Source organism: Giraffa tippelskirchi, chromosome 1 (assembly GCF_054371585.1).
Source record: "Giraffa tippelskirchi isolate mGirTip1 chromosome 1, T2T-mGirTip1v1.2.pri, whole genome shotgun sequence".
Classification (NCBI taxonomy): domain Eukaryota; kingdom Metazoa; phylum Chordata; class Mammalia; order Artiodactyla; family Giraffidae; genus Giraffa; species Giraffa tippelskirchi.
In genome coordinates this window covers 191,338,060-191,362,268 of record NC_137275.1, presented here as the reverse complement: position 1 = coordinate 191,362,268, position 24,209 = coordinate 191,338,060, and the positions used below count along the sequence as shown (strand labels likewise).

Below are 24,209 nucleotides of genomic sequence, written 5' to 3'. Positions count from 1 at the left end.
CAACTGACCATGGGGGCCATTTGTATCAAAGGAGGAGAAGATGGATGGTGACAAGTAACAAGTGGACAAGCAAAGGTGCACTTTTTTTTTTTAAAGGAGACCTGACAATTAGAAGCTAGTTCCCAGGTGGTGCAGTGGTAAAGAATCCACCTGCCAATGCAGGGGACTCAGGTTCGATCCCTGGGTCGGGAAGATCCTCTGGAGGAGGAAATGGCAACCTTCTCCAGTATTCTTGGGGAAAAATCCCATGGACAGAGGAGCCTGGAGGGCTACAGTCCATGTGGTTGCAAAGAGTGAGACATGAGTGAGTGACTGAGCGACCGACAATGAAATACTCAAGGCTTCATTGGTAGCTGACAACAAAGAGGTGACTGGGGAGGGTGTGGCTTAGCCCTATGCTAGCCCCCAAGTTTGTTCTCATATAGCAGCAACTTTTGCAAAGCAGCAGGAGTGGCAACCACAAGGCAGACTTTCCTTTGACCGAGGAGAAATTGAACAATCACAACAATCAGGCAGGAGGAAGGGCAGAGCAGGGCAAGACCCCCAGGATCTTTTACTTTCTGGCACCATCAGGCTTCCTTGCCCTCTGCTCATGAGCTTTCACACTGTCACCAGGGCTGAGGGAAGGGGGTGGTTTTACATCTTTGCCACAGCATCAGAGTAGGGATGGGGCAGGTCTGGGTCCAGCTGGAGTCTCAAGGGCAGTGCCTGGCTTGGCCCCCAAACTCTGCTGTGCTTGTAGAGGTGCAGGAGGCACAGAGCCCCTCCGTGGCTGACTGGTGCAGGGAGGGCACCTCCTGAGCCTGAGGACGCGGGGTTCCCAGTATCCCAGGCACCTCCCTCCAGCAGCCTTCTTGTCCTGACCGGGACCCAGCATGCAGAGTCCTCTTACCCGCATGCTGTGGCGCTTGAAGACATTGTGCCGGTGGAGAGGTGGGGTGTGCAGCGAGTTTACGGGAGATGGATACTCCATAGGGCTGGTGAGCGTGGGTGAGCTGGCACACAGACCCTCAGGGACCTATTCAGGAGAAGCAGAGGAGCACCAGGCACGGGGACAAGGCAAGAAGGTGGACAGTTAGCTGCTACGAACACGAGCACAGAGAAACGATACAAGAGCTCCATGGGGGAAATGGGACTTGCATTCCAGGAGCTTATAAAGAACAAAGGGTGGGCATTTCACTGGGACTGCTTGGGAGACGTGGCGGAGCGACATACATGGCTCTTGGCTAGAAGTCATCACAGACGTGGTGGCTGTTCTTTCATCTAACAGCCCTCCCCGTGATGCTGTGTATACTATGGGTCCATGTGTGGCACTGACCTGTTGACTACATCTCCTCCTTCAGGACTCTTCAGGAAAAAGTCATCATTGTGTTAGAAGCTAACAGATACTGTTAATCCACAAGTATGTGTGTGTATGGGCTTCCCTGATGGCTCAGTAGTAAAGAATTTGCCTACAATGCAGGAGACATGGGTTCGATCCCAGGGTTGGGAAGATCCCCTGCAGAAGGAAATGGCAACTCGCTCCAGTATTCTTGCCTGGGAAATCCCCAGGACAGAGGAGCCTGGCAGGCTATATAGTCCATCAGGACCCAAAAATTTGGACATGACTGAGCAACTAAAACAAACATATGTGTTTATATACATGTTGTTGTTGTTTAGTTGCTAAGTCATATCTGACTCTTTTGTGACCCCCATGGACTGTAGCCCACCAGGCTCCTCTATCCCTGGGATTTCCTAGGCAAGAATACTGGAGTGGGTTGCCATTTCCTCCTCCAGGGATCTTCCTGATCCAGGAATCAAACACACATCTCCTGAATTGCAGGCAGATTCTTTACCACTGAGCCCATAGGGAAGTCTATATATATACACATATTTTTAAAAACCATTATTTTGGGACTTCACAGACAGTCCTGTGGTTAAGACTTCACCTTCCAATGCAGGGGGTGTGGGCTCAATCCATGGTCAGGGAGCTAAGATCCCACATGCCTCATGGCCCAAAAACCAAAACATTAAAAAAAAAAAAAATCTTTAAAAAAATAAAATAAAACCCACTATTTTAAACATCACAAAGGGGTATGTTTCTTTCTAGGGATATTGTTCCTGTCTTCTGCCTTGAGGTTTGTTTTCTTTTTCTTTTTTTTGTATGAAGAGGGTTTGTCTGTTTGTTCCTGGTTAACCTTGTTTTGGCTCGAGCATTTCCTTGACCATAGGACGCCAAATGAAGGAGCACCAAATGAAAGACATTGTTTCCATTTTTTAAGGAGGGACTCTGAGCTGAGGGATAGAAAGGAAGAAAAGAGAGGGGGCCCCTGGATCCTTCTGACTTAGATGCAACAGAGAGACACAGGATAGAGACATCCTGAGAGGGACCAACAGCTTGGGCAGGTCCTGTGGTTGGTAACCATGGAGGTGGGGGGGAAACAGAGGGGGAACATGCTCTCTCTCCACCAGCTACCGAGGTTCTCAGCAGGGCCTCTGCAGGGAGCCCCAGTGAGCAGCTCCATTCTCTGGGGAACATCAACGGTCCCCAGCTGCCTGGATTCCTTTTCAGAGGCTCTTCTCAGGGTTGGGGAGGCCAGGAATAGAGAATTAGCTACAGGCAGGCGCACGCAGCAGCCAATACTGTGGACAGACAGACATGGGTTGAAATCGTCTTAACTGAGGACCACCCGGTAGAAGTTCAGTTAGATTTTGTTGATCTCTGGGCACTTTGAATTCAAGTTCTTTTCTGGGTACTCAAGAAGACCTGTCTCCATTGCCTGAGCAGGTAGGACTGCTGCTCTGCTAAGGCAGGAGGATGGAGTTTCGGAAGGACAGAGATGAGGCCTGCACTTCCCCAGCCCTCCAGTTACGTGTTTACCTGGAATTGCAGCTTGGGTGCCAGAAGGTTGGTTTGTGGAGGGGGTCTGTACTTGGGCCGGCTGGGCTGCAGAGAGAACATGGAGATGAGTCAGTCCCTCGTTCTGTCCTGTTGAGGAAGCACAGCTCACCAAGGGGAATATCAGGTAGGAGTCCGGTCAGGCTTGTTCAGGATGATGACGATGAAGGACAGAGTAATCATTAAAATCATTCGTGTCCGCTAATTGTGCATCTATTACTGCTGAGTGATACGAGGGTACTAAGAGGCCAGTTTTCTCTGCCCTTCTGGAGGTCACTGCTAACTGGAGGCATTACCAGTCTCTATGTAGCCTCTCTGCATGTGCCAGGCATCCTGGAGTGTGAAGTCAACTATGGCTTAGGAAGCATTACTATGAACAAAGCTAGTGGAGGTGATGGAATTCCAGCTGAGTTATTTCAAATCCTAAAAGATGATGCTGTTAAAGTGCTGCACTCAATATGCCAGCAAATTTGGAAAACTCAGCAGTGTCCATAGGACTGGAAAAGATCAGTTTCTATCCCAATCCCAAAGAAAGGCTGTGTCAAATAATGTTCAAACTATTGCACAATTGCACTCATTTCACAGGCTAGCAAGGTAATGCCCCAAATCCTTCAAGCTAGGCTTCAACAGTATGTGAACCCTGGATGTGCAGAGTTTGCCAAATCAGTATTTGGGAGCTGCTGACATCCAGAGGTGGGTCATGGAGGCCCAGGTGTCCACAGCAGCTTCCTGGAGGTGATGAAACCTGAGCTGGGCCTGACTGCAGGAAGGTGCAGGGCACAGCAGATCAGGGGGACCTCAAAAAGAGGCCCAGCACCCACAGGGCTTTGTTATGAACTGAATGTTTGTCCCCCCAACCCACCCCACCCACCCCACTCATATGCTGAAGTCTTAACCCCCAGGGTGATGGTGTTTGGAGGTGGGGCCTTTGGGAGGTAATTAGGATCAGATGAGGTAACAAGGGTAGGACTCCTATGATTCTTATTATTAGTAGTAGCATTAATGAACATCCCAGGTGGTGGTAAAGAACATGCCTGCCTATACAGGAGAATAAGAGATGTGGGTTCAATCCCTGGGTAGGGAAAATCCCCTAGAGGAGGCCATGGCAACCCACTCCAGTATTCTTGCCTGGAGAATCCCATGGACAGAGGATCCCTGCATGCTACAGTCCATGGAGTGGCAAAGAGTCAGACAGGACTGAAGCGACTTAGCATGCAGTTGTATTAATAACAATAACAGACACCAAAGCTCACTCTTCCCACCATGTGAGGACATGCGAGAAGGACACGTCTGCCATCCAGGAAGAGGGTCCTCACCAGACACCTTGATCTTGGACTTCCCAGCCTCCATGCTGTCTGTGTGTAAGCTGCCCAGCCTGTAGTATCTTGTATGGCAGCCCAAGCTGACTTCTATAGACATGGTCCCACCCATCTAATAGTGGGACAGCAGGGCACTGGCTCCTGTGCCCAGAGATGCCATGGACATCAGAGGCTGGACTTCAGGGCTCCCCATCACGTACCTTCAAGGGAATCTAATTTGCCCCTAAAAACACCAAAAGGGAAAGTACTGCTGTCTCCCGAGGGAAATGTTTCCAGGGTGACCGCCTGCTCCAGCAGCCCCACAAGGTGTCTGCTCTCTGGCTGTCTCAGGTTCCATCTGCCGAGATGACTGATGGGGGCTGACCTCAGGGCTGATGGATGGTTGGGTGGAAGGGCTGAGAAGATGCAGGGGCCCATCTGACCACCACTGTAAGGGGAGCTGCACAGTCAGATCTGGGAGGGGCCGGGCAGGGTCCCCGCTCTGCTGTGATTCATGGGGCCAGTGGGGCCGATGAGTTCGAGGCTTGGCTCACCTTGGGTGGGGGTTCCTGGAAGGCTGTGGGCTCTAAGATTTTGGGAGGTCGGTAGCGAGCGTTCCTCTCCTGCTCTAAGGCGATGTCCTTCTCCATCTGGTAAATGTCACTGCCAGGAAGTCAGGTCAGATAAGGAGACAGAAACAAGGTCAGAAACACTCCTGGGGGCTCCCCTCTGTGCTCCACCACAGCCGGGATCCTACTCCCAAGTCCTCTGCCACGTCCTTTGCAGAGGGCACTGGGGAGATCCCTAGGAGACAGGCCACAGTACTGTGGACCCTGCAGCCGCCCCAACCTATGCATTCCCGGTGTGTGTTAATGGGAAAGGGTATCCACGCATTCCTGGTATGTGCTAATGGGAAAGGGCCAAGGATTTCCTCCCAGGTTAGCTGAATGCACACTTCTTGCCTTTTTTTTCTTTTACCCAACAGTGGTTCCCAACCTGGGAATCACACACCTCCAAGGACTCAGATAAAGGCAGGGGGTCCATGAATCCACAAGTGTACCAAGCATTGTCTGCAGACAGGGATTATGTGTTGTTGAAATACATTTCTAGGCCCAAGATGGAGCTGCTCCTGCCCAGGGGGTCGCATCAGCAGGTCAAAATGCAGATAACTTTTGTGTCCTTCTAAATGCTATGCTTTATCAGAATCAAAGTACCAACCCAAACGCCAACCCAAATACCAATCCAAACGCCAATTCAGCTTTATGTGCTTAGTTGCTCAGTAGTGTCCGACTCTTTGCAACCCCATGGACTGCAGCCTGCCACACTCCTCTGTCCATGCAGACTCAATATGCCAGCAAATTTGGAAAACTCAGCAGTGTCCATAGGACTGGAAAAGATCAGTTTCTATCCCAATCCCAAAGAAAGGCTGTGTCAAATAATGTTCAAACTATTGCACAATTGCACTCATTTCACAGGCTAGCAAGGTAATGCCCCAAATCCTTCAAGCTAGGCTTCAACAGTATGTGAACCCTGGATGTGCAGAGTTTGCCAAATCAGTATTTGGGAGCTGCTGACATCCAGAGGTGGGTCATGGAGGCCCAGGTGTCCACAGCAGCTTCCTGGAGGTGATGAAACCTGAGCTGGGCCTGACTGCAGGAAGGTGCAGGGCACAGCAGATCAGGGCACAGCCTGGAGAAGGCAAGAATGCTGGAGTGGGTTGCCATATCTTCCTCCAGGGGATCTTCCCAACCCAGGGATTGAACCCAGGTCTCCTGCATTCCAGGCAGATTTTTTATCATCTCAGCCATCAGGGAAGCCCATTCAGCTTTATACTTGTTTCCTATTCCTTATTCATTCTCTAATTATCTCTTCCTTGTTCCTTATTCTTTATCCTATAAAAGTGTCCTACCTTCCGCTCCCATTTGCCACAGCTCTGGCCCTTGGGAATGGAGATGGCCACTTCACGCAGTGTTAAAGTTTGTCTGTATCACTTAAATTGCCTTGTTTAATCATTTTAAACAGTACTGTGCTGTGCTTAGTTGCTCAGTCGTGTCTAGCTCTTTGTGACCCCATGGACTGTAGGCTCCTCTGTCCATGGGGATTCTCTAGGCAAGAATACTTGAGTGGGTTGCCATGCCCTCCTCCAGGGGACCTTCCCAATCCAGGGATCAAACCCAGGTCTCCTGCATTGCAGGTGGATTCTTTATCATCTGAGCCACCAGGGAAGCCCTAAACAGTACTACTAAATATATGATATTTGGTACTATGTTTTCAGATTTATATGCATTCTTTTGTGTGCAATATAAAAATTCATGATATGGCTTATTTATGGAGCCCTGCCCATAAACAAATGCAGTATCATTCTGAGAAATGAATATTTCCTGACATATCAGTAAACAAGGATGTCACAGTCATCAGCAATTGCCACCACCATGGATAGTGAGCTGGTGAGCCCTGAGGGAACTCAGGAAGGAAAGAAAACTTGCCATCTAGGAGCCATCAAACTGCAGACACTCCCTACGGTGAGCCCTGAGGAAACTCAGGATGTGAAAACAGGATACTGGCCCCAGAGAGCTGAGATGCCTATCAAAGGAATGATTTCAGTGAGCCCAGACTCTCGCGTCTTCCCATACATAGAAAAGCACTCAATTCCTTAACTTGGGCATCTGGTTTTCTTTAATTAACAATAATTGTTTGCTGTTCAGACAACCTGCCCTTTGTTGCAAAACTTCTATATAAGCTGGCTCCCCCTTCACCTCTTCTGAGCAGTTTCTCAGAGCTATTTGAAACGTTGTCTCCCAGGCTGCAGCCCTCATTTTGCCCGCAATAAAACTTAACTCCCAGCTCTCACACTGTGCAAATTTTTTTTTCAAAGATTCCCATTGCCTGGGCCTGGGGTTCCCAGCCTCTCCTGTGGTACCTTCCCATGTGGCAGTTTCTGGGGATGATTTTCTAAAAAATGCCCACAAGTTGCCTACAGTGTTTAAAGCTGTAGTATTTAATGTTAATTAAGCATTGGGTTCCTTAAAGTAGGAGCCAGCAAACTAGGCCCACAGGCCAAATATAGCCCCTTACCTATTTTTATGTGGCCCCAAATGGTAAAGAATCCACCTGTAATGCAGGAGACCCTGGTTTGATCCTGAGTCAGAAAGATCCACTGGAGAAGGGAATGGCTACCACTCCAGTATTCTTGCCTGGGAAATCCCTTGGACAGAAGAACCTGGTGGGCTACCATTCATGGGGTCAGAAAGAGTTGGACATAGTGACTGAGCACACACACACACAGCTATAAACCTCTATGTGCTGCTGAAGAGGAGGCTTGCTCTCAGGGGGCCCTGGGCTTACAGTCCACCCCCCACACACACACCCATCTCCTTGCTCACCTGAGGCTGCACACAAGCTCAGTGAAGCGGGGTCGTTCACTGGGGTCATAGTCCCAGCAGCGGGTCATGAGGGTGTAGAGAATGGGCGGGCAGAGGTCAGGCTTGGGCAGCCGGTCCCCCTTCTCCAGCACCCCAATGACATCCTTGTTCTCCAGCCAGAAGAAGGGCTGCTTTCCGAAGCTCAGGATTTCCCACATGCACACAGCTGCAGGCGGGAGGAGAGAGCTCAGGGCCCGTGCTGAGGGGACTCGAACCTGGAGAGGCAGCCCACCCTCCCCAGAGACAGCTGTGTAGTCAACACTCAGTGCCTGCTGGGGACCGCCCTGTGTTCCCCTCTCTCCTCTATAGATAGCATCGCGGGGGTCCTGCCCACGTGGTGGTCCACTGAGGGACCAATCGCCTATGACTGTAAGCGAACTAAGCTCCCACACCCAGGCTCTTCCCACATGGAGCTGTTAGGGTTCTGGAGAAGGGGACCGTCAAAGGAACTTCATTGGGACCACCAGGAGGGAGTGATGCCTCCATCAGAAAGCCGGCATACAAAGCCTAGCGCCAATGCTTGCTGCCTGTGTGATCACAAGCAAGCCCCTGACTCGCTGAGCCTCAGTTTCCTTGTCTGGAAAATGGGAAGAAGAATAGTGATATTGTACTGGGCAGGCTGTGGAGACCTGAGACAGAGAATCTACACAGCTGTGTGCCTTTTAAGTGGCTGTCCATCACCTGGTTTTCCTCTCTCCTCACCCTGTACCTTCTTCTCAGAGAAGAGCTCAGCTCTGCCTTTGAGGCTCCCCTGCAGGGTGGCCTCACCTCAGTCCTGGGGCTGTTTGGGGGAGCTCACGCTCATATAAAGAGCCTTTTCCATGAAGATGAATGCAGGCTGGCCCTTAGCTCATGTCACCCCCAATCCACCACTGACTCCCCACCTCTGGGACTCCTCAGTGGTGGCAGCAAAACAGAATCTGAGGGTCCGGACCCCCGCTTCTTGTGCCCCCTGTTATCCTGGTCACAGAGGGGTAATCAAACCCTTGTCCACACCCTATGGAGAGTCTGCTCACCAAACATCCAGACATCACTGGCAGTTGTGAAGCGGCGGAAGTTGATGGACTCGGGGGACATCCATTTGATTGGTAGACGGGTCACAGAGGCTGTGGGTGGACCAAGGGTTTATGGGAGCTCTTAGAGAAGAACAATCCAGACTTATCCAGAAAGGCAGCTTACTCTCCAGAGACTGTTGGCCTAGACTTGTCTTATAGTCACCTTTTGGGGGGATTTTGGCTTCAGGGACACCCTCCGGGGACAAAGCTGTAACACACCCCCCACCTCACCTTTGTAATACTCCTCATCCTCAATGTATCGGGAAAGGCCGAAGTCCCCCAGCTTCACACACTCGGGGGAGGCTACCAGGATGTTCCGGACAGCGATGTCCCTGGAAAGAGGCAAAGACCAGGGTGAAGTGGTTCATAATGCTTCAGAGGGATAGACAGAGAGGCAGAGGAGAAGAGAGCTTCAGGGCCCCAGCCTCTGGAGGCGAATCAAGCAGCTTCTGTGGATTAGCCCTTCCTGGCCCCACAACTCGTCTTGCTGGAACTTGGCTCGGGCAGGAGCCTTGGCTGGTCTTCCCGGCTGCTTACACGTCCTGGTTGCCTCCCTCCATCTCGCTGCTGAGCCCTGTCATCCATCATCCCTTCTCACGCATCTTCACCTCCAAGCCTGTCTTGTGTTCCCCGTATTTGCTCCAGTCACTGCATGTATTGTCCCCTCTGCAGGGGATGCCGTCACCCTGCTGACACTTCAGGAAGGAAGCCCAACCACTTTCCTGATCACAATTAACCTCTCCTTGTTCTGTGACCCGACAGCCGCTCACAGCTCACTTCCAGGGGCACTGGGAGAGCCAGGACCCCCTAAAGGCTACACGCCCCTGAGCCGTGGCACAGAGACCCTGGGAACCCCTGGTACGGAGGAGGAGAGCGGGGCAGAGAGCTGGAGGAACACACCTGGCAGCTGGCAGGTGAGAGAGGTGCAGCCCAGAGCTGAGCTCTCACCCCACGACCCCCACATCCATCCCCCACTCTGGGAGGCCTCACTGACTCAGTCATCTTGAATCCCCACATCATTTCTAACCCCAAACTGGCTCATTTCTTGCTTCTCCCAGGCAGGTTCTGCACCCCACTGTTTGTCTTTGTTATTGAAAAGATGACTTCAAAGCCTGACAACGTCACACAAGGATGCAAATCTATTATATCACTTTGCCCTATGCCTGTTCACCCTAGAAGATGCTAGAAGATGAGCTTTACAAGGAAAGGGGTTTCTGCTTGTTTTGATTGTGACTTAATCCCAGAGCTTAAGCACTGCCTGGAGGCCCACAGGAAGAGTTCCATCATATTTGCTGCACGAGTGAGTGAATGAATGAATGGATGAATATTCACATCCCCCAACATCGCTGTGCATAGTGTCACCCATATGGACCCATATCTGAGGGGGATGGCTTTGGACTGAAGAATTCACCTGCTCACCCCATGGCTTTGAGTTGGATCATAGAAAAAGCAAGAGAGTTCCAGAAAAACATCTACTTCTTTATTGACTACACCAAAGCCTTTGACTGCATGGATCACAACAAACTGTGGAAAATTCTTAAAGAGATGGGAATACCAGACCACCTTACCTGCCTCCTGAGAAATCTGTATACAGGTCAAGAAGCAACAGTTAGAACCCGACATGGAACATGGACTGGTTCCAAATTGGGAAAGGAGTACGTCAAGGCTGTATATTTTCACCTGCTTTTTTAAATTATATGCAGAGTACATTATGCAAAATGCCAGGCTGGATGAAGCACGAGCTGGAATCAAGATTATAGAGAGAAATATCAATAACCTCAGATATGCAGATGACATAACCCTTATGGCAGAAAGCAAAGAGGAACTAAAGAGCCTCTTGATGAAAGTGAAAGAGAAGAGTGAAAGGGTTGGCTTAAAACTGAACATTCAAAAAATAAAGATCATGGCATCCAGTCCCATCACTTCATGGCAAATAGATGGGGAAACAATGGAAACAGTGACAGACTTTGTTTTCTTGGGCTACAAAATCACTGCAGGTGGTGACTGCAGCTGTGAAATTAAAAGACGCTTGCTCCTTGGAAGAAAAGCTATGACCAACCTAGACAGAATATTAAAAAGCAGAGACATTACTTTGCCAACAAAGGTCTGTCTAGTCAAAGCTATGGTTTTTCCAGTAGTCATGTATGGGTGTGAGAGCTGGACCATAAAGAGAGTTGAGTGCTGAAGAATTGATGCTTTCGAACTATGGTGTTGGAGAAGACTCTTGAGAGTCCCTTGGACTGCAAGGAGATCAAATCAGTCAATCCTAAAAGAATTCAGTCCTGAACGTTAATTGGAAGGACTGATGCTGAAGATGAAACTCTGATACTTTGGCCAATTGATGTGAAGAACTGACTCACTGGAAAAGACCCTGATGCTGGGAAAGATGGAAGGCAGGAGAAGAGGATGACAGAGGATGAGATGGTTGGATGGCATCACTGACTCAATGGACATGAGTTTGAGCAAGCTCCAGGAGATGGTGATGGACAGGGAAGCCTGGTGTGCTACAGTCCATGGGGTCACAAAGAGTTGGACACAACTGAGCAACTGAACTGAACTGAACTCTGACTCCTCCAGAGGATCATATCCCCTGTGATGGGGACCTCCCTTCAAGGAAGGGGACAAAGCCGGGTGGAGAAGGAACCAGTGCCATAGTCAGACAGAGGATTGGATTTGGCAGCTTGGAGGTGTCGGGGACCAGGGCAGTGCCACTCACTCAGGCTGGAAGGCCCAGGACCCCAGGATTGTCCTAGTGCTGCCAGAACCCAGTCTCTCCTCTAGGCTGGGTGCCACCAAATGGAAATGCTGGAGAACAAGTGAGAGGCAAGCAGAGAAGTGATTTCCTGTACCCACAGGGATGCGGTCTACTGAGTTACAGGCAGACACCCTGATTTCAGATTTCCTCTTCCTAGCAATCCTGGGAGGGACCTCTGGCTATTGTACTTTTGGAGGAGGACACAGGTCCCAAGAAGGTGCTCAAGCTGTCACCTAAGTGGGACCAAAACCAGGCCTTCAACCCTGGTCTGTGTGTGACCCCACCTTCTCCAGGCCCCTCCCCAGCCCCACCTGTGTACCTCCTCCAGGCCCCTCCCCAGCCCCACCTGTGGACACAGTTGATGCTCTCCAGGTAGGCCATGGCCTTGCAGATCTGCAGCGAGTACAGGACAAGAGTGAGCACCTTCAGGCTGTTCTTGTTTCGCTCCAGGTAGTGGCCCAGCTGCAGGAAAGGGAAGATGCCCTGAGGATTCTGCCCGAACTGGGTGTGGAGCTAGGGAGTGGGGGAGGGCACACCCAGGCTGGCAGAAGAATCTGGTAACTCCTCTCCAAATAGCCTTGGGGCTGTTTCAGCTGGAAGTTAAGGGCCCCTGGCTCCAAATGCATCCTCCCTGGCCATCCCCTCCCCAGGTGTTGCTCTAATGCAGCCCAGTTGTCATCACAGGGGTCCTTCTTGGCCCTCCAGCTCACCTCCCCGTAAGGGTACAGTTCCATGATGATCCAGGTGGGCTCCTCTTCAATGATGCCGATCAGCTTTACGATGTGCGGGTGGTCCAGGTTCCTCATGATCACTGCAAGTGGGGGTGAGACAGTTAAGGTTAGGGGTTAGGTTTAGGGTTAGGGCAAGTTTGGGGTTAGGTGTTATGGTTAGTGGTTAGGTGTTAGGATTAGGGTTAGGGTTAGGGATTAGTGTTAGGAGCTAGGGATTAGGAGTTAGGGTTAGGGTTTAGGGGTTAGCGATTAGGGTTGGGGTGAGGTATTAGGGTTCGGGGTTAGGAGTTAGGTTTAGGGTTGGGGTTGGGGTTAGGTTTAGGGGTTAGGGTTTAGGGGTTAGGGTTAGTGTTTAGGGTTATGGTTAGGGATTAGGGCTAGGGTTTGGGCTAGTGTTTAGGCTTAGGATTAGGGTAGGGTTAGCTGTTAGGGTTATGGTTACGAGTTATGGTTAGTGGTTAGGTGTTAGGGTTAGGGTGAGGGGTTTGGTTTAGGGGCTGGGGACTAGGTGTTAGGGGTTAGGGGAAGATGCTCCAGTGTCTCTAAGGTCCAAAACAAGAATCAAGCTCTGCTGGCTGGACCCAGAGCCAGGGGTGCAACCTGTTCCCCTGTGGATATCAGCTCTGTCCACTGTCTCCCCGACCTCCACCACAGATGCTTTGGCCCCTTTCTGCCTCCTGGTCTGCATAGTTGCTGGGCTTTTTTCCAGTCTTCCTGCTGGTGTCTCCCCAGGGGCACCTACCTGCCTCACTCATGAACTTCTCCTTGTTATCCAGAGTGCAGTCTTTCTTGCAGGTCTTCACAGCCACGTTGATTGCCTCCCCTTTCTGCAATGAGAGTGTGTCCAGGGACCCTCAGTCCTGCCCAGAGCTCCCTACCCTGGCGTCCCCAGGAGACAGGTGACGTCTGGGTCTCTGCAAAGCCTGCACTTCCTATCTCTTCCCCTCCTCTCCTTCGCACCCACTTCCTCCTGATCAGGGTACATTTGGACTGGAGGAACTTTGAAGATCAGATCCCTTGAGCCCCTGGCTGTCCAGGACACAGAGGCTGGGGGTCCACGTGACCTGCCCGAAGTTAGTGGGTGTGTGCAGGTCACATGCAAGGCCATCATCAGACATGGCATCCAGGTCTTTTTCTCTTTATTGTTGGTTTTTACAATTTTGCTTTTTCCCCAGGCCTGGTTGAAGCACAAACACAAAGACAAACTTGTCCAGCCCCATTGGCGACCTTGGAGCCCATCTTCCCTTTCTCACAACTGCTTCTCATGGCACTTCCCCCTTCATGTTCTCCCATAAGAGTCAGTCCCCGCCACTGGGTCCCATCCCACGCCCATAGCTGTTGCCTCTCTTCCAATCCCTGCAATTGCTGCCTTTCTGGGAAATGACTCTTGTTTTCATCACTCCCTGCATATTTCATAAACACTGCAAAGGCCAAATGCATGAAGTTCCACACACCACAGCACACCACCTCCCCCAACACCAGAGTATTTGAGCTCCTTTCTCTTTCTACTGAAGAGCAGAACTTGGGTATCACAAACTCACGTGATTTGTGTAGACACCTTCATAGACCTCCCCAAAAAAGCCTTCACCGAGAATACGATTCAGGACCACATCTTCCCGGGCGATGCCATACTGTGGGCCTGCACAGGTGATAAAGCAAACAGTCCTGGGGCACAGAAACTGGTTGGCACCCCCTGGGAATCCAGGAATCTACATCCCTGGGGATTCTGAGTGCCCACATCCTTGGGATTCTGAGTATCCAGAGGCTCTAACACCAGGCTCTGCCCCCTCCAGCCCAGGTGTGACCAGACCTCCCCTACCAACACGTCAGCCAGGAACCAGGGGCTAGGCTGGGAAAGGGGGTCTAGAAGGTTCCATTGTCTCAGACTTGGGAAAGCTGAGTCCCATGTCCATGCTCTTAGCACATCCCTCCACCACAGACACACCAAAGGTCAATGGTGACAGGATAAAAACAATGATCTCTGTTTTTAAATCACAGGTGCCTCACTCAGCTGTGTCCCTGGCTGAGACACAGGGACAGAAGAAAAGTCCCCCTGTGATGTCATATGTGTCCCCAGATATCACTTCCCATGGCCCTGGGGGTGGTTGACATGAGGTGGGGGGCGGTCAGGGATTTACCTCCTTGTCTTCGCAGGGTCTCGTCGGGGATCTCAGCATAGATGTCTGATTCTGAAATGACAGAAGGACATCCCATGGGCAAGATGCCTTGGGGGGGCACCACCAGGAACCAGGTGTGAGACCCCCTCCTGACTTGCCCACCACAGGTCAGTGGAACTAAGCTGACATCACTGGGAGGGGTGTGGGGAGGAGCCAGGGGAGAACAGATTTCCATCCTAGGTATCTGGGTGGCCACAGGGCCTAGGGTCTTCTGCCTGAATCCCTCCTTGCTGCTGCCTGGCTATTATTTAGGGCAAGTTGGTTCATCTCCTTTAATCTGCTTCCCTTTCTGTGAAATGACTATTTCTAGGGAATGTAAATATTAAAGAAAACAATATCGATTATGTATTTAACACCGTCATGAACTGAATGCTTGTGTCCCCTCAAATGCATATGTTGAAACCCTGACCCCAGGAGTGGTGGTGTTTGAAGGGGTCTTTGGGAGGAGATTAGGGTTAGATGAGGTCATGAGGGTGGGGCCCCCACGGTGGATGAGTGTCCTTAGAAGAAGAGGAAGAGAGACCAGAACTCTCCATCTGTCCACCACACGAGGACACAGAGAAGGCGGCCGTCTGCAAGCCGGGCAGAGAGACCTCACCAGGACCCCACCACACTGGCACCTTGATCTTGGACTTCCACCTCCAGAGCTGTCAGAAATAAAGGTCTGTTGTTTAAGCCCCCCAGTCTGTGGCTTTTTTATGAAGCCTGAGCTGACCAAGACAAACGTGGTGCCGCATACTAGCTGCCTAATACATGTTCGTGTTCCTGCTCAGTTGCTAAGTCGTGTCCAGCTCTTTTCAACCCCATGGACTGTAGCCTGCCAGGCTCCTCTGCCCATGAGATTCTCCAGGCAAGAATATTGGAGTGGATTGCAATTTCCTTCTCCAGCGATCTTCCCAACCCAGGGACTGAACCTATGTCTCTTGTGTCTCTTGCACTGGCAGGTCGGTTCTTTACCACTGAGACACAAGGGAAGCCCCGCCCAATACATGTTAGCTATTATGATATTTTTAGCCGTCATTGAGCAGTCATAGGGGAAGTTCATTTTTCTGTAACTTTGAGGGAATCCTTCAGGATGCCACAAGAGCAGGCAGAAGGGAGGCTCTGGGTGCAGGCAGAGGACAGCAGGTGGGCAGGCTTACCTATGCTGCAGCTTTCTGAGAGGTGGGGCCGCCGAACTTCCAGGTTTCTACAGGAGGAGAGGACAGGGCAGGAGCCCAGTGAGCTCAGAGCCTGGCAGTGCCCACCCAGGGCAGCCTCATTCCCCCCCTCTCCCTCCCACCCTGCCTGGAGAAGCAGCCTGTTCTGATGGCACTAAGCTGGGAGCATAGCCCAGGCCACCAGGGGACAGGAGGGAGGTTTGCTTGCCAAGTCGTTTCAGTTGTGTCCGACTCTGTGACTCTATGGACTGTAGCCTGCCAGGCTCCTCTGTCCATGGGATTCTCCAGGCAAGAGTACTGGAGTGGATTGCGATGCCCTTCTCCAGGGGATCTTCCTGACTCAGGGATTGAACCCATGTATCTTACACTGGCAGGCAGGTTCTTTACCACTAGCGCCACCTGAGGGGACAGCAGTAATTGCCCCTCCCTCCCCCGCCCAAGATGGTGCCAGCGGGCTTTAGGATACAGGAATAACCCTGCATGAATTTACTGGGAGAAATTTATTGGTGAAAAATAACCACTTGTGAAATGCTGGAATTCTAGCATTTTCTTCTGGGGGCCAGAAACTGGAAACTGTGGCAGGGGAGGCCCCCTGTTCGGTCTGCCTTCGTAAGGAAGACACCAGCTGAAGGCGGGACCGGTTCTCCACCTAGCAGTTGTACTCACAGCGTGGGGATCTGGGGCAGACTGTTTCGCTTCTCACCATCTGGAGAAAGGAGAGGAAGAAGGGGAGCTGGAACCAGGGACACAGGGTCCCAGATGGATGACGGACCTCACTGCTTCTACCAGCCAACACACGGGAGACCCCTCCCGCCACTCTGTGGCCCCTGAGAGTTGGAGTGGAAGCTGGCTAGGCCGTTGCCCTGAACTGGAATCCTTTTAGCAGAAGAAACTCTCAGACTTCCTCTGCCACTGTCACACGTCCCAGCCTGACCCTTGCTTTCTGATTCCATCCCCAAACAGGATGGACCAGCCATGTTCTGGGAACAGCTTTGATCTTCCCAGGATGACAAACATCTCTCCATCAGAAGTTGCCCCCCGCACCCCTTGCCACCCTTGGTCAGCGGGGCCAGGGCTGTAGCCAAGGATCTGGGATGGGATCACAGGGAGTGTCTGTCAGGGCTGGGTGAGCCCCTCCCCACACTTCCAAAGGCTCTTCATTCACATATCCGTCAATGGCTTAGCTTCTCCTGCTCCTCCCCGGAGGCTCGGCTCGGCTATGCCACCCACTGCCTGTTGGGCCAGGTTACCTTCAAGTGGAAACACACCTTTCTTGGCTCGAATGATGAGAGAGCCTTTGTGCTCTCCTTGCAGCCGGCAGTAACCATCTACGAGGTCAGCCATGTTCTCGGCCTCTGCCAGAGAGGAGGTTTTGATGGACAAGGACTGCAGGGAAGAGACCAGCCAAGGATGAGACCCCAGAGCCTTGGCTAGAGTCAACCCCACGGGACTGCAGGACTTCTAATCATGGCCTGCCTGGACTCCACCAGCTCCTCTTCTGGGACTCCGCTTGCATTCCCAATTGCCACCAGGGGGCGCTCTCGTCACCTCGCCCAACTGACCACCTTACACTCCAGGAAGGGAATTCCTTTTTCTAGTCACTGAGTGTATAGCAAATGCCTTGTATGCTTGAGCAGAAATGGAGAAAACGGAAGAGGGAGGGAGTGGCGCAGAGGACACGTGGATGAAAGGACAGGCATACAACCTGTTTGTGGTCTGAGGTCTCTCTCACTCTCCCATCTACAAAAAGCCCTGGATCCCCAAGGTCTTGGTTCTGAGTCACTGTTACCTGTTCACAGTTAGACCTCTGATCTGTACCTTGATTTCTGTTCACTTTGTTTCTGCCCTCCCCCAAGCTTCCTACAATTTCTTTCTTGACATTTTAACAACAGTTTTGCTTCCTGGTGTACTTTTCCTTAGTTTGACATCATCCTGCTACCTGGTCTAAGAACTAGGTGCCCTTTACTTAACAAGCTCTCAGCAACCAGGGAAGCCCTGGCCAGGCTGGCCTGAACAGGCATGCCCAATGTTCTCAGAGATGCTCACCTGGGGAGCGCCTTCAATTCCCAGCTGCAGTACCGCCTGGCCCTCCTCCAGAGGGAGGCACCTGATGGACTTGATCTGCTTGAACTCGGCCAGGCAGGTGGGCTGAGGGAAAGGAGGGGGTCCTTCAGACCATCCCATTCCTGGGATCAGGCCATGAGGATTGATCAGTATGGGGTGGGGGTGGCGAGTGTGGAAGAACCAGGCATTGGAGCTTCTCAGCGGGAATGAAGAGGGAATCAAAGACCATTCAGCTTAGAAGGATCACCTAGCCCAAGCCCCTTGCAGAAGGAAAAATGAGCCTGGAAAGAGTCAGGGTTTGCCCACAGTCATATGCCAAGCTGGTGCTAGGGCCAGGGCTGGACCTGGTTCTTCTGACTCCCAGGGACATGATAGCCCCATATGCCATTGAAAGAGCAGCTACTATTGCCAGAAGAGCAACAGTAGTATCCTTCCCTCCTCCCCTCCCCCACCTTAACCACATCTGTCCCCACCTCCTCTGTGCCAGGGACAGTCCCAGGGATGTAAAGACCCACACTCCCCATGCTGTTATCCCAAATAGCCTCCCCACAGCTACTGATACCAAGAGCCTCTCTGCTGTCAGCAATGGGGCGGAAGAACCAATGGGACAGGTCAGGATGGGAGGCAGCCAAAAGAGGAAGAATGCTCTGCCTGGAGCTGGGTGGGGCCTGCCCCCCTCCCCACCCCATCTCTCTCTACCTTTGCATCTTGACTTGTCAGCTGGCGGATGCCTTTAGGGCCAATGACCAGGTCCACAGTAATGTTCCATCCTTGCTGGAATCAAAGGAGAGACAGGCTGTTGCCTCTGCTCTGCTTGCCTGTATTTTAGAGGCTTAAAACAGTTCACTAGCTAGACACAAGCCATGTCTCCTGGGCCCTCCAGCTCCTTCCATCCTAACCTCCCACCATACAGATCACCCCGCTCCCAACACTCTGCCAGCACTGCCCACCTCCTCCCAGAGTTGGAGCCAAGGTTTCAGCTCCCTTCCGCAAGCAAGTAGTTTAGCATTAGTTGCATTTTCAGATACACTGGGGGAGGTCCTGGTGCTACAGAACCTACAAGCAGTAGGTTGGAGGGTTGTCTCGACCCCCACCCCCACCCTGAGTTGCCCCCATGGCCTGCTCTCCTGAGAGGCCTGGGATTTGGGTAAGGGGGGAGAATGAAGAGAGGGCGGCATTACAATGAGTTCACAGCGATAGGTCTCCTGGTCAATGTTGGCGAAGCCTGCGAGGGTGTTGAAGAACTTCATGACGCACTCCTCCTCCCGGAGCGAGGCGTACTGCTGGAACGTCTGCTGGATCATCTTCCGGAACTGCTTGGGCTGGGCGAGAGGGTCAGGGGTGAGCGGGGCCCGATTCCTTCCCTTAGGATCTCACTGCAGGCCTGCAAGCTGCTGTAGGACAGTCCTTAGGCCTCTGTAGACTGTGAGGGCAGTGTTGATCTCTTACACCTGTGGTCTCAAGGGAGCTCACCATGGCCCTGGGAGGGCGGCAGGGGCGGTAGCATCCCCGGTGCTCAGGCCATAGAGCTAACTGGCCTCTGATGTGGAACTAGAGCAGGGTTTCTTGATTCCCAGACACAGACGGGCCCACGGGATGCATGGAGCAGTCCCAGGTCCAGATGGCCTAAGGCAGCACAGACCACTCTGGCTTCCCCGAGGGTCCCCAGCTCCATCCCTTATGGATCTAATCCTTGGAGGACATAAGGGAGACACGAAGGGAGCCTTTCTGGGCTCTTCATCCACTGGTTTCCTCACCTTTAAGTTCTCCTGCATTTGCTTTGGGAAAAACAGGTCCAGGCCCACTTCTCTCCTGAAAGTAAGGGGGGAAAAGCAGCATTTGAGTCCCCTTTGGTGGCTCAAATGGTAAAGAACTGCCTGCATTGCGGGAGACCCGAGTTTGATCCCTGGGTCAGGAGGATCCTCTGGAAAAGGGAATGGTAACCCACTCCAGTATTCTTGCCTGGAGAATTCCATGGACAGAGGAACCTGGTGGGCTACTGTCCATGGGGTTGCAAAGAATTGGACAAGACTGAGTGACTAATACTGTCTACATCCCCAACTCAGGACTTTGGGCCAATCAGGGAAGGTGAGCACATCAGGGAGATGGGTCTTGCCTGGCTCTGGTCTGGGGATGGAGGTGTATAGGAGGTGAGCAAGAAGAGCAAAGCAGGAGGAGGGAAGGGAGGAGAGGCTGGGGCCAGTCCCAGGACTTACTCCAGGAGCTCGAAGTTGGACTTTTTGTCAAGTGCGTTGTGGGGCATGTCCTTGAAGAACCGCCTGCAGAGAGAGAAGCCACGGGGAACGGGACCATCAGAGCTGGGCCACCCAACGCCCACATGTTGGCCCAGAAGCACCCTCCCCTGCCGGTTGTGGGAACCACTGGGAGGGAGAAAGGAAGGAGAGGCAAAAAATTCATTATTTAGAAAACAATGAATTTTAGAAAACCCACAAATTTCCTTCCTAGGAAAGACTCCAGTTGTACTCCAGGGTTTCCACCTCTGGCTTATGCAGTTGGTGGGCAGAGGAGAAGAACAGAGGTTCTACCAGTGGTCTCTAAAAATAAATGACCCAAGGCAGCCAACACTCAATCTATAGCTGAGGAACACTGACATCCACCTTTTAGGTTCCGTCTTCCCTTTGTGACTTCCTTTCCCCTCATTTGCTACCTCTGAAAATCTATGTGTATGCATGCAAATAATTATAAAATATAGTACACATAAAAACTTTAGCATTTAGGGGACAGAAGAAGAAAATAAAACAAGTCCATAATCTTCTTCTTTAAGTATTTAAGTATACATATTCTTTACGTATGATTTTCCCTTAAAATGTATGTCTTCATGGAGATTTTGATGTATTACTTATTTATAATAATTGTTTACATGGAGACCAAATAGCCAGTACTATTTGTCTTATCTTCCCTTCCCTGTTTGGATCATTGTGTCTAGTAATTTCTTCAACTGTTGCAGACATTGTCCCACTCCTGATCATACATTTGTAACTCAGTGTTACTTTAACCCAGGTGACCTTGTGCACATCTGGGAATAGTTTTATGCTGCTGATACCATAAGCAGAGAAGGGCAAGTAACTTATGATTCATAAGCAATACATTTACAAAGTTCACAGTGTTTAGAAAAGAGTATGGTTAGACCTTCATCTCACACTTTATTCTAAATAGATTAAAGGGAAAATGTTAATAATGAAATTATTTTAAAACTAGAAGAAAAGCTAGAGAAATATTCTCAAACCATGGAACTGAGAAGAATATCTAAAGCATGAAATCATAGAAGAGATCTACAATAAAAACTTAAAACATGTAGTGCTATGTCCTTAACAATTTTTAATAAACTGTATGTTTGAACATATTGTCAATCAAGATAAGTAGTAATAATTGTGGTCTCAATTTTAGAGGAAAAAAAATTCATTGGAAGAAACCTGACTTGGAGCTACTCTGCTAACGGAGGTTATCTCTGGTTAATGGAATTTCAAATGATTTTAGTCATTTTTTTCCCTCTCCTACATGTTCCAAATACTCCACATTGTACAAGGCAGTGTGGCCATCCACAACGCCCCCTGGGTTGGGTGAGCTGCAAAATGTACTTCCAGGTAACTGACCATATTGGCATGCTGCATGCAGTTAGGTAACTCTACAAAATAAATGTCAGCACATGTCCACAAGCAAAGAGGTATTTAGATCTTTCACAGTTACCCAATCATTCAAATTCATACTGTGCCCTCACTGTGTGCCAGGAGAAGGCGGCACCAACCCTGAGTTCAAGGATTTGATAGATTTCAGACTAGTGCATGTGAACCACTTGGCATCTGACAGAGTGGTGCATACGTACGGCCTTATGGCCAATCTGTGCAGGGAGGGGTAGGTGGGGTGGACCTGGGGAATGGGAGGCTTCGAGATGGAGAGACCCTTGAGTGGGCACTGAAGGAAGAGCCCAGAGCCACACTGCTTGTTATCAAGGTGTGCTTCACAGGCGTGCTCCGAGGTTTTCTATGAATGTTGAGAGAAAGCGAACAACCTTGGGGGCTTCCTTGGTGGCTCAGTGGTAAAGAATTTGTCTGCAGTGAAGGAGATGCAGGTTCGATCCCTGGGTTGGGAAGATCTCCTGGAGGAGGAAATGGCAACCCACTCCAGTATTCTTGCCTGGAGAATCCTATGGACAGTGGAGCCTGGTGGGCTACCGTCTGTGGGGTCGCAGAGTCAGACACGACTGAGTGTCTGAGCTGGATGATTTACTAACTCTGTACACATCTATTAGCACCTACTGGAGCGGGGGATACAGCAGTGAGCAACACTTATGGAATCCCAGCATTTGAGTATCTCCCAGAAGCTTGCCTAGTGTTCAAAGGAACGTTTACTGGATCGCCTGGATGGCAGGTAGACAGAAGAATCTGGAGCCTGGAGGCAAGAGCAGTGGAGCGAAAGGCAGACAGGGGACACTGACCAGAGAGAGGGCTGGCGCCTCTCTTCCCAGGCCCAGATGGTGAGCACCTCGGGGCCTTACCGTCTGTGGGCCACCACTTGTCCCCTTCCAGCTCTCACATTCCCGCCCTCAAGGAGAGTCCAAGCTGGCTGCGAGCCCAGTGGAGGAGGGAAGGAGCAGACACCCTCCCTGGAGTGGCCCGGAGGCCACCTACCTGAGTTCCAGACAGCCCAGCTGCAGGGCCATCCCCTCGCTGACCTTGCTGGCATAGCGCTGCATGTAATCATTCCGGAGCTGGCAGGGAGAAAGGCCACAGTTCAGACTCCCGCCCTCGCTCCCCATTTCCCTGAGGTGAGCAGAGGCCCCAGGAGGTGGTGGGGGCTTTGAACACCATCCTGCTGCCCTGAGTGGTCTGTCATCCCTCCCCCTACAAATGCATAACCGCGTAGCAGGAGGGGGAGGTGCCCTGGGTAGGGTTGATTGTGCCCCCACAGGCGTGATCGAGTTTTTGAAGCACTTTCATAGCACATTTTTTCAAGGGTCCACAAGGCAGGAAGTTCAGGTTCCCCTCTCCCACCCCTCACTTTGGAGATAAAGAAACTGGGAATGGGGGAGGAGCTAGTCATTTATTCGGGCTTCCCGATGGCTCAGCGGTAAAGAATCCTCCTGCAGTGCAGGAGACACAGATGAGGGTTTGACCCCTGGGTTGGGAAGATCCCCTGGAGTAGGGCATGGCAACCCACTCCAGCATTCTAGCTTGGAAAGGCAAGAGGAGCCTGGCGGACTACAGTCCTTGGGTTTGCAAAGAGTGGGACATGACTGAGCGACTGGGCACACACGCACACAGTAACTTACCCAAAGCCTTGTTGGTAAGTAGTGACGGATGTCACTCAAGATACAAGAAAAGTCTGGCTTGGTCTCTAGTGGGCCAGGAGGGAGATGTAGGCTGGGGCTAAGGCCAGACACAAAACAGCCATGGCGGCTCTTGTGCACATAGTGCTTATTCCCTACCACGTCTTGTGCTGGGCACCTCAGGCGCACTACAGCCAGGAGTGTGGGGAGCTCCAAATAGCTCATGGAGATCAGTTATTAAGTTTTCCAAAATTTTGTGAGCTGCTTGATATATTAGACTTTTGATATAGGCCAAGATGGGAGTATTTGATTTAGTCTAGTTGCTAAGTTGTGTTTGACTCTTGTGACCCCACAGACTGTAGCCCATCAGGTTCCTCTGTCCATGGGATTTCCCGAGTAAGAATACTGGAGTGGGTTGCCATTTCCTTTTACAGGGATCTTCTGGACCCAGGGATCGGACCCAGGTCTCCTGGATTGCAGGTGGATTCTTTACCGCCTGAGCTACCAGGGGTTATTTATACCACGGAAATTGGCAAGTACTACAAATCAGAGAGTTGGTTTACCAGTACACTGCTAGTACTATCGTTAGGTCTTCATGGCAGCCAATAATGTACATATTCTTCTTATCATCCCCTTTTTATAGAAGAGGAAACAGTAATGCATGAGGTAAATTAGATCCCGAGGGGCTTCAGGTTGGGAAGTGGCAAAACTGGTCTAGAAACCAGGGATGTCAGATAGCCGAGCCTGTGTGCTATGATTGCTTCCCTTCTCTTTGGACTTGCTCTGCCTGCTTCCCTAGCCAGGTCTTCTGGGTAGTAAATAGCCACTAGGAAAATCCAAGAGGCCCTGTGCCTATGGGGAGGGGTCATTTAGCCCTCAGGTGTGAGGGAAGCGGGTTTGGGTAGCTGACCAGGGACCAAGGAATGTCCCCGAGAGAAGTTTCCTGGAATGGGACCTTCAAAATGCAAGCCTTGTCTTTCTATCTCCCCAGGAGAGGATGGTCATAGGACCCAGGATACAGGAAGATAAAATACTTTTACCTGTTGATAAAAATAAAGCAGTGTGGTCCTGTCTTCTTTCAGGCTCTCCATAAAGTCCTCTGGCAGGTAGCGGATTTGAAGGTCATATCTGGGACAGGAAGTTCAAATTCTCTGGTTGACAGAGGGAAGCTGGTCCTACCAGGGGCTGCCCACGGAGCTCCTGGCCACCCATTCAGGACTTGCTCCTTCTTTGCTTCTTCCATGGGTGGGTGGAGGACCGCAGAGGACACAGGGGTGGGTTGCCAACCACAGTGGTCACTGCTGGTTCTGATTCTCCCTCTCTTCCCCACGATGGCAGCTGTTCTCCTTAGGTTCATTGCCCAGCCCTTGGCCTGGCTCCCC

At 51.2% G+C, this 24,209-nt stretch overlaps 1 protein-coding gene across 22 annotated transcripts in view; it reads right to left on the bottom strand.

The window, feature by feature from the left end:
• The window catches only part of PTK2B (protein tyrosine kinase 2 beta), a 151,428-nt gene that overhangs the window by 11,562 nt on the left and 115,657 nt on the right, over nt 1–24,209 (bottom strand). For 15 of the 22 annotated variants that reach the window (XM_081517863.1, XM_081517979.1, XM_081517896.1 and 12 more), the window contains 21 exons: nt 23,868–23,955; nt 22,190–22,269; nt 19,757–19,819; nt 19,298–19,352; nt 18,722–18,862; nt 18,240–18,314; nt 17,523–17,624; nt 16,745–16,862; nt 16,143–16,182; nt 15,459–15,505; nt 14,278–14,328; nt 13,681–13,778; nt 12,882–12,966; nt 12,119–12,219; nt 11,755–11,870; nt 8,885–8,985; nt 8,615–8,704; nt 7,560–7,764; nt 4,731–4,839; nt 2,861–2,926; nt 893–1,018 (listed from right to left, as the gene is read on the bottom strand). In XM_081517863.1, the coding sequence (XP_081373989.1) occupies nt 893–1,018; nt 2,861–2,926; nt 4,731–4,839; nt 7,560–7,764; nt 8,615–8,704; nt 8,885–8,985; nt 11,755–11,870; nt 12,119–12,219; nt 12,882–12,966; nt 13,681–13,778; nt 14,278–14,328; nt 15,459–15,505; nt 16,143–16,182; nt 16,745–16,862; nt 17,523–17,624; nt 18,240–18,314; nt 18,722–18,862; nt 19,298–19,352; nt 19,757–19,819; nt 22,190–22,269; nt 23,868–23,955 (1,957 nt within the window). The remainder of the gene's footprint in view (nt 1–892; nt 1,019–2,860; nt 2,927–4,730; nt 4,840–7,559; nt 7,765–8,614; nt 8,705–8,884; nt 8,986–11,754; nt 11,871–12,118; nt 12,220–12,881; nt 12,967–13,680; nt 13,779–14,277; nt 14,329–15,458; nt 15,506–16,142; nt 16,183–16,744; nt 16,863–17,522; nt 17,625–18,239; nt 18,315–18,721; nt 18,863–19,297; nt 19,353–19,756; nt 19,820–22,189; nt 22,270–23,867; nt 23,956–24,209) is intronic. The other 7 variants (XM_081517918.1, XM_081517930.1, XM_081517997.1 and 4 more) reach the window with 1 other exon arrangement.